This window comes from Otolemur garnettii, unplaced genomic scaffold (genome assembly GCF_000181295.1).
Source record: "Otolemur garnettii isolate 467f Iridium unplaced genomic scaffold, OtoGar3 scaffold00002, whole genome shotgun sequence".
Classification (NCBI taxonomy): Eukaryota; Metazoa; Chordata; class Mammalia; order Primates; family Galagidae; genus Otolemur; species Otolemur garnettii.
In genome coordinates this window covers 27,680,903-27,690,477 of record NW_003852397.1, presented here as the reverse complement: position 1 = coordinate 27,690,477, position 9,575 = coordinate 27,680,903, and the positions used below count along the sequence as shown (strand labels likewise).

General features: G+C 36.9%; 1 protein-coding gene across 2 annotated transcripts in view; it reads left to right on the top strand.

Moving 5' to 3' along the window:
- The window catches only part of CCDC66 (coiled-coil domain containing 66), a 47,762-nt gene that overhangs the window by 27,340 nt on the left and 10,847 nt on the right, over positions 1 to 9,575 (top strand). For both annotated transcript variants that reach the window (XM_023513571.1, XM_023513573.1), the window contains 3 exons: positions 7,894 to 8,022; positions 8,406 to 8,647; positions 8,837 to 8,921. In XM_023513571.1, the coding sequence (XP_023369339.1) occupies positions 7,894 to 8,022; positions 8,406 to 8,647; positions 8,837 to 8,921 (456 nt within the window). The remainder of the gene's footprint in view (positions 1 to 7,893; positions 8,023 to 8,405; positions 8,648 to 8,836; positions 8,922 to 9,575) is intronic.

The window sequence follows — 9,575 nt, the reverse complement described above, 5'->3', positions numbered from 1 at the left end:
AAATATACCAAAATAACAAAATATTGGAAGAACACAACTATTTCAAAGGAAAAATAACATGGAAGATATCAGAAAGAAAAGTATATGACAATAACTTAATAAATTTAGCCTAATAAACATAAAAACAGGAAGGTATTACTACTGATAAGGCATTGAGAAAACCAAGCAGAGGCGGGATGCCGTGGCCCACGCCTATAAGCTTAACACTCTTGAAGGCCGAGATGGGTAGATTGTTCGAGCCCAGGAGTTCAAAACCAGCTGAGCAAGAGCGAGACCCGATCTCTACCAAAAATAGAAAAATTAACTGGGTGTTGTGCTGGGCCCCCATAGTCTTAGCTATTCAAGAGGCTGAGGCAAGAGTGTATCTTTAGCCCAAGAATTTGAGGTTACTGTGAGCTACAATGACACTGCGTCAACTCTAGCTTGGGGCGACAGAGTAAAACTCTGTCTCAAAAAAGAAAACCAAGCACAAAGTTTATGTATGAAACATAAAATAGTTGAACTTAAAAATATAATAACTTAGAGAATTGGTATATATTTGGAAGACCTGATTTAGAAAAGAATTTGAAAAAGGACAGATAAATAAGGGGAAAAAATTAAGGCAGTGTGAGAATGAAAAATGAAATGCGAACATTCAGGTAGATAATATTGGCAAATAAGGGTGAAAAAAATGAAAAGACTAACTTCAGATTTAAAGGCCCCATAGAACACCACAAAAGAAAATAGTAAAATCCCATTTACACATACTAAACTGAAAAGTAACACTATGAAGAACAGAAATTCTAAAAAGCCTACAGAAAGAGCTGGCTATATAAAAAGAGTGAGCTTGACATCAGATTTTTCAACAGCAAAACTGAGTGTAAGATAACTGGAACCTTATTTTCAACATATTGATGGAGAAGAACTTAAAACCTAGAATTTTATACCCAGTCAAATTAGCATTCAAATAAGAGGATATGATAAAATTTCCTCAGGCATATAAGTGCTCTGCCAATTTCTATGAAAAGGCCCACATTGAAAACAAATTGAGATTTTTGAAGGAAAAGTGATATCATACTTTAGTAAAGTTGACTGTTGTCTTTATAAATTGCCAAGATTAACCAGAAAAAAAAAATATCCTTACTACGAAATTAAAGGTTAATATCATTTTTTTTTTTTTTTTTGAGACAGAGCCTCAAGCTCTCCCCCTGGGTAGCGTGCCGTGGCATTACAGCTCACAGCAACCTCCAACTCCTGGGCTCAAGCGAGTCTCCTGCCTCCGCCTCCCAAGTAGCTGGGACCACAGGCGCCCGCCACAACGCCCGGCTATTTTTTGGTTGCAGCCATCATTGTTGTTTGGCGGGTCCAGGCTGGGGATTCGAACCCGCCACCTTAGGTGTACGTGGCTGGCGCCTTAGCCGGTTGAGCTATAGGCGCCGAGCCAAGGTTAATATCATTAATGGGTTGACATGGAATGGCAAGATCAAGAACATGGGAGCATACTGAAATTCTTGTCTTATAGAAGATGGTATCTATGGATATCAAATAAAAATTTTTTTAAAAGATTTTTTAAAAGGAGGCTTAAACCTAAGACCTGAAACTATAAGATTATTAGAAGAAAACATAAAGAAATACCCTAGGACATTGGTATAGGCAAAGAATTTATGGCTAAGAACTTGAAATCATAGATAATAAAAAGAAAACTAACAGAGAACTTCCATAGCTGACCGCCTCCCTTTACTGACCACCTCTTTAAGTTGACCTAATTTCCATAGATTGAACATGCACCACATATACCAGTACAATAGGCCTAGTTCCTTATGTTAACTATCTCTGTATGTTAAACAGTTTGTTATAGTTTCTTGGGTGGTCTACTTACCACTTACTCTGTAAGTTGAACCTTATAGAGTTTCTACTGTATATTAAACTAAAAAGCTTCAGCACAGTAAGACAAACATCAACAAAAGAGAAACAGTCTGTCTCTTCAATAGTTTATTTGCTAAAGTTTGATAGGTTAACAAACATACAGTGCTTTACCTGACAAAGGATTAATGTTCAGACTACACAAGGAATTCACCAGCAAAATAATCTAAACCTTTTATAAAGTGGGCAAAGGACATGAATTTACATTTCTCAAAAGAAGATATATAAATTGCTAATAGGTATATGAAAAAAGAACTTGAGGCTGCAGTGCACTGTGATCATACCTTTGGATAGACTCTAGTCTGGGCAACATAGTGAGACCCCATCTTTTAAAGAAAAAAAACATACAGATGTCATCTCTCAGAATGGCTAAGACAAAAAAAATAATATGTTGGCGAGGATCCAGAGAAAAGGGAATTCTTAAACATTATTGGTGGGAATGTAATTTGCACAGCCATTTTGGGAAAAGTATGGACTTATCTCAAAAAACTAAGACAAAAACTGCCATATGATCTACCAGTCCTATTACTGGATATTTATCCAAAGGAAAGGAAATCCAGCATATCAAAGGGATACCTGCATGTCTGTGTTTATTGCAGTACTATTCACAATAGCAAAGATAGGGAATCTAAGTTTCCATCAACAGATGAATGGATAATGTAGTATATATACACACAATAAAATACTATTCAGTCATAAAAAAAATGAAATCTTTTGAATTGCAGCAACATGGATGGAACTGAAGGTCGTTATGTTACGGGAAGCAAACCAGGCACAGAAAGATAAATATCACATGTTCTTACTCATATATGGGAGCCAAGAAAGTGGATCTCATGGAGGTAGAGAGTAGAATGATAGTTATTAGAGGTTGGGAAGGGTGTGTAAAGGAGGATAAAGAGATACAGGTTAATAGACATACAGTTAGAAGAAACAAATGCTAGTATTTGATAGCACAGTAGGGTGGCTATAGTTAATGATGTATGTAGCTAGAAGAGGATTTGTGCCTAACACAAAGAAATGATAAATGCCCAAGGTGATAGATTTCCTAAATAACCTTGACTTGATGAAACTTTCCGTGAATGCATCAAAATATCCTGTGTACCCCATAAATATGTACAAATACTATATAACCAATAAATTTTTATTTTTATTTTTTGGAGACAGAGTCTCACTTTGTCACTCTTTGTAGAATGTTGTGGCATCATAGTTCACAGCAGCCTCCAACTCTTGGGCTCAAGCAATCCTCTTGCCTCAGTCTCCCGAGTAGCTGAGATTATAGGCGTCCACCACAATGTCCTGTCTTATTTTTCTATTTGTAGTAGAGATGGGATCTTGCTTTTGCTTGCTGGTCTTGAACTCCTGAGGTCAGGCAATCCACCTGCCTCGGCATCCCAGAATGCTAGGATTATAGGCCATTGTGCCTGCCCCAAGTTATTTTTTTTTAAAGTAACTAAAAGAAATGATAACCTAAATGAAAAATTTTTGTAATATTCCATTTAAAATTAAAAATGAGATAAGACATATTATTCTTTGTATTGGAGGTTCTAGCTAGTATAGTAAGACAAAAGAACTTGGAAGTAATTAACGTTTGAAGAAGAGAAAATGAAAGTGTAGTTATTTGTCATTTATATATAAAACTCAAAGAATCTAAAGTACTAGAAATAAAAAGTGAGGATGATTTGCTAGGCCATAAAAGTCTCAACAAATTTTAAATTTTATAAGTTCAATTTACACAGCATATGTTGTCACAGTGGAATTAAGCTAGATAATAACAAAAGGTAACAAGAAAATTCCCACATGTTTGATATTTAAGTAATATTTTGTACTGACAAAAAGACAAGATATTTTGAACTGAATGGTAATGAAACTATTATATATCAAAACGTGGGTTTCCTGTGCTTAGAGGGAAATTTATAGCCTTAAATGTAGCTATTGGAAAGGAAAGACTGGAAACAAAGCATTGTTGATCTTAAGTATTAATCTCAAGAAGTAAAAAAAAAAACAGTCAAATTTAAACCTGAAGGAGATATTAGTATAATTGGAAACACGTACAACAGAATTAACAAAGCCAAAAGTTCTTTGAAAAGCTATTTAAATTGATAAACCTCTTACAAGATTAAGATGAATCTTAAAGGAGACATCACTAAAGAGTACAGACGTTAAAAAGATAATAAGAGGATTTTATGAACAACTTCTGCTAATATGTTAGAGAATTTTGATTTAAACGTGGGCAAATTACTAGAAAAACTAATAAATTGACATAGGAAGCAGTAAATCAGAATGGTACTATATTTTAGAAGTCGAGTCATTGTTAAAAACTCAAAGAAGTGAACTCAAGGCCCAGATGTGTTACTGGTAAATTCTTCCAAACAAGGTAGAAGAGAAAACCTCGAGGTTGTTTATGAGGGAAGTGAACTGACAAACTTCTGGGTTTTTTGTTTTTTTTTTTAGACAGACTCTCACTTGTTACCTTTGGTAGAGTGCTCTGGTGTCACAGCTCACAGCAACCTTAAGCTCTTGGGCTCAAACTATTCTCTTGTCTCACCCTCCCATGTAGCTGGGACTATAGGTGCCCACCACAACACCCAGCTATTTTAGAGATGAAGTCTCACTGTTGCTCAGGCTGGTGTTGAACCTGTGTTCACCTGCCTTGGCCTCCTAGAGTGCTAGGATTACAGGAATGAGCCACTGTACCCAGTCCTGACAAACATTTTTAATACCAAAATTGGACTAGAAATACAAGAAGAGAAATTATAAATAATAATACATTATGATGAGTTGGGCTTATGCAAGGAATACAAGATAGTTTTAACCTTCAGAAATCAATATTTATCATATTCATAGATATAATAGGTAAATTCAGTCAAGGTGGCTAGATATAAGAATTAATACTCATACACAAATGTCATTAGTATGAGACTGAAAGGATGACCTATGAAAGAAAAACTGATGAATGACGGTAGTCAAGTTCTAGTCCTTAACGATTACTGTTAAGATTATAAAATACGGCTCGGCGCCTATGGCTCAACCGGCTAGGGCGCCAGCCACGTACACCTAGGGTGGCGGGTTCGAATCCCCAGCCCGGACCCGCCAAAACAACAATGACGGCTGCAACCAGAAAATGGCCGGGCGTTGTGGCGGGCGCCTGTGGTCCCAGCAACTTGGGGGGTGGAGGCGGAGGCAGGAGACTCGCTTGAGCCCAGGAGTTGGAGGTTGCTGTGAGCTTTGATGCCATGGCACTCTACCCAGGGGGAAAGCTTGAGGCTCTGTCTCAAAAAAAAAAAAAAAAGATTATAAAATAGAGGGAGAAAATATTTACTGAGTGCCCATCTGTTGAAGGACTAAGTTCAAAGGAATTTTCTTTTTTAAAGCTATTTCAGCTCTTTGTTTTGCTGTTCTTATTCTTAGGTTTCTTGATAGCCCAATGTCCTGGGTTCCCCACCACCCACAGGAATGCCTTTTCTGCCTGGCTGGTGGACAAAGCAGACAGATGGTGTCTCACCTGGGCAATTATGAGCTGGCAAGAAGGACTGTTGTGGTCTGTGGCTAAATGACCAATGAAAGTTCTTTCTTTTGTATTTTTGTAGACTGCTTTAAGAAGAAAATTAAATGAAACGGAAACAAGTATCTGTAGTGTACCATTTGAAAAGTTCTGTATTTTTCAGATCGGAATGAACATCTGTCATTTGTACACATTAGTGAGACTAATATTTCCTAACAGAGTCACTTGAAGATGGCTAAAGAATTACATTCAGACTCTGGAAGGCTAGGATCTTTTTGTGGGGAATAGTGCAATCATGGGTTCCTTTGAAAGAGGTTTCACGGAAGGCTATAACTTGAGAATAGGCTTTCAAAATGGTTATTTAGTTTTTATGTTGAAGAGAAGTCTCAGCTCAATAATAGGGGGATAAGTTGAAAAAGTCTGATGAGCCTAGGAAAAGGGTTCTTTCCTAAACTGTATGGAAGAATTAATAGGAGGGAGTGCTAGAAAATGATCAAAACATTATGATGTCTTGCATCATACACGTATCTGCCTTGACTTCAACTGATTGTGTTCAGTAAACCAAAAGAAATAATTCTACTTCTCACCTCTCCTTATCTCTGTTTTTTCATTACTCTAACTGAATCCATAAACTAGGGGAAACTTTAAAAAAGGATATAAGAGTAATTTAAAGGCTTCCCTAATCAGTGACAGAAGTGAAGTGAATTAATCAGATGGAGATCAAATCATAGTGGCTTTTGTTAAGACATCTTTGAGTAAGAAATTAAAGACCAAATTGAGAGATTATTCAGTCGTCTATAATGTTTTAAATGTTACTTAAAAAAAAGAGACGTGATTCATTTTGGGTGATTTTAGGAACTTGTAAGGGTAACTTTGACTTGTGTCTAATTCCTGAATAATTTACAGTGCCACTAACTAAAATGTGGAACTGGCTCTGGTTACATCAGACTTAAATAGATCAAGGCAGTATTCTAAGGCAATTGAGTGACTTGTTGAGAATTTCCTCTAGGGAGTTGCTTATTTTTCTTTTCCCACGTTGACCTCTAAGATAACCTTTTTTAAAAAAATAACATTTCTAGAGGTAGAAAAATTGTTAAATCATTTACCTGAAGATAATGCTTATATTCCTTTTAAGGTGGTTTGTTTAGGCTTAAATAAATTTAATTTTTAATCTGTTTAGAATTATGTAGGAGAACCTGAAACATTAGAATCTTTCCTTTTTGTATAAATTTTTCCTTTGATCAAAAGTTATAAACTATGAGCTTTGCCATTGTTTTTTTTTTTTTTTTTTTTTGAGACAGAGTCTCAAGCTGTCCCCCTGGGCAGAGTGCCGTGGCATTACAGCTCACAGCAACCTCCAACTCCTGGGCTCAAGCCAGTCTCCTGCCTCCGCCTCCCAAGTAGCTGGGACTGCAGGCGCCCGCCACAACACCAGGCTATTTTTTGGTTGCAGCCGTCATTGTTGTTTGGCGGGTCCGGGCTGGGGATTCGAACCCACCACCTTAGGTGCACGTGGCTGGCGCCTTAGCCGGCTGAACTATAGGCGCCGAGCCAGAGCTTTGCCATTGTTTCTGTCAAAAGCAAGGACACAAAGTAACATTGCTAGGTATACTGTCATTGTAGTATTCTGTGAAGCCATTTTTCTTTAATTATGTTGTGCAGTTACTTCATGTAATGAAATGTTTATTGCTTAGCTATTGCATTTCAGGAAAATTGGAGTAGAATATATTCTTTTTTTTTTTTGCAGTTTTTGGCCAGGGCCAGGTTTGAACCTGCCACCTCAGGCATGTGGGGCCAGCACCCTACTCCCTGAGCCACAAGCACTGCCCGAGTAGAATATATTCTTTCCCTTTTTTTTCCCCCCCTTTTTTTTAAAGCATAGCTTAAGTGCTCAAATTAGAGTGACAGACTTTTTATGCTACTGTTTTTATTTTTGTTTATTTCCTTAGGATTCAAGGACTTGTTCTGGATACAGTATATTTTTCTCACTGAAACATCATAGGTTGTGATAGAGCTATAGCAGCAGAATTGGATAAGGAGGAGGATATCCTAGGGAGAGACATGATTCAATAGGGAAGGCCTCTGACTCTCACACATCTTATTTCTTCCTGATTCTTGGCCTAAAGGCAATATTTGTTATATTCCAAGGCTAATTGTAAAATAATATTCATTTACTTTAAATTGTCAGTAACTCTTTTAACTTCTAAATGAAACTATATTAGAATTTTGAAAATCTTACATTGGAGAACGAATTTCTAATTTTCATTATAAAATTTCCTTTCCCTCTGCTTGTATTTGTTAAAATGTTTGTAAGAATCAGCATATATCTACTTAATTCTTAACTTAAATTCTTTGACGTTATCGCTCCTCTCAGATATAAATGCCTTATTAGATTAAATCTATACAAATTAATTTGGCAAGATTTACAAATGTAATCTGTTTAGAAGAAGAGAACTAAACTTTAAATGGTTTTGATGACTATGGTTTAGGAAGCAGTACTGAAGCACCCTTTCAGTACTGTGAAACAAGAACAGCAAAGAAAATGGATTGAAGAGTTGAATAAGCAAGTAGAAGATGACAGGCAAAGAAAAATAGAGGAAAAAACTATATATTCACAGGTAACTTATGAATTTTAATGTCTATAAAGGCAAAAAAATAATTTCAAAATCTTTAATCTTATAAACATATAAGTATGCTGAAACTGGTTGACAAGACCAGATTATTCAAATTACTGCTCATTTTTTCATAGGAACCTATTTTCATTGAATGCATTTACTGTAATTTTTGCATAGCTTCTTTTAACTTTTTAGAAATTTCCTGAATTTTGAATTTCTCATCTTTTCCAAGCTAATTATCAAAATGCATAATCAAAACAAAATACAGTTTTGTTAATTTTTATGATGTTTATTCTGCTCTTGTGTGACTTCTAAAAATTGTCATGTAGGATTTTATATGAGAATAACTGGAAAAATTCTTAGCAATTCTTGTTTGTCATAATTAGGGTGAGGAACATGACAGATGGGCAATGCATTTTGATTCATTAAAGAGTTATCCTGATTCTCAGTCCTCTCAGTCAACACACAAACAACCAGAGTACTTCTGTGTCTCTCCGGACACTCAAGAGCTGGCAAATATCAGCAGTGTTTATACACCTACACCTGGAAGCCAGGTTGAACCTTCAGAGGAGGAGCATATAGTAAAACCTGTTAGGGATGTGGTTGTTGCAAACAATCAGAGAACAAAGTAAGTTCATTCTTATGTATTTATTTATTTTTAGTAGAACTGTTGTTAATGTCTAATTGATTTCAGGTTTCCTATTTTTCTTTGAAATACAGAAATGATTAGTAGGTTTATCCCAAGCAAAATGATTTCTTACTGAACCTACTACCTTTTGGGAGTTTTGATTAGCTAATAATGTCTGTCTCTTGCCAGCTTTCTCCGTTCTATGACTGCTCTCTTGGACCCAGCTCAGATTGAGGAACGAGATAGGCGGCGACAAAAACAGTTAGAACATCAGGTATGGCATTTTAAACATTGTTATTTGCCTACGTAAGTAATAGTCATGGGCAACATACACCTAAGTGAATGGAAATTAAAATTCTAACATAAACTTATAGCATGGGTCTTATCCAATCCTGTGATGAATCTATTCCCTACACCAGGCGTCCTCAAACTACGACCCATGGGCCACATGCGGCCTGCCGAGGACATTTATCTGGCCCACCAGGTGTTTTTGCCACCACTGCCTGTCCTGCTTAGCAGCCAACTCGTCCCAGGGCCCACAGTCCAGCCCTCCAACAGTCTGAGAGACAGTGAACTGGCCCCATGTTTAAGTTTGAGGACCCCTGCCCTACCCCATCTGCATTGTGCTAGTAGAATTATACTTATGATGAGAACCATACAGTGTCTCATATTATAGCCACCTGCCTTCTAATAGAAAAAGTCTTTAATATATAAGTTGTTTGGGTTGGGGCCTGTAGCACAGTGATTACGGTGTTGGCCACATACAAGTAGGCTGGCAGGTTGGAACCTGGCCTGGGCCAGGTAAACAACAACAACTGCAACAAAAAAATAGCTGGGTGTTGTGGGTGCCTATAGTCCCAGCTACTTGGGAGGCTGAGGCAAGAGAATCACTTAAGCCCAAGAGTTGGAGGTTACTGTGAGCTGTGAC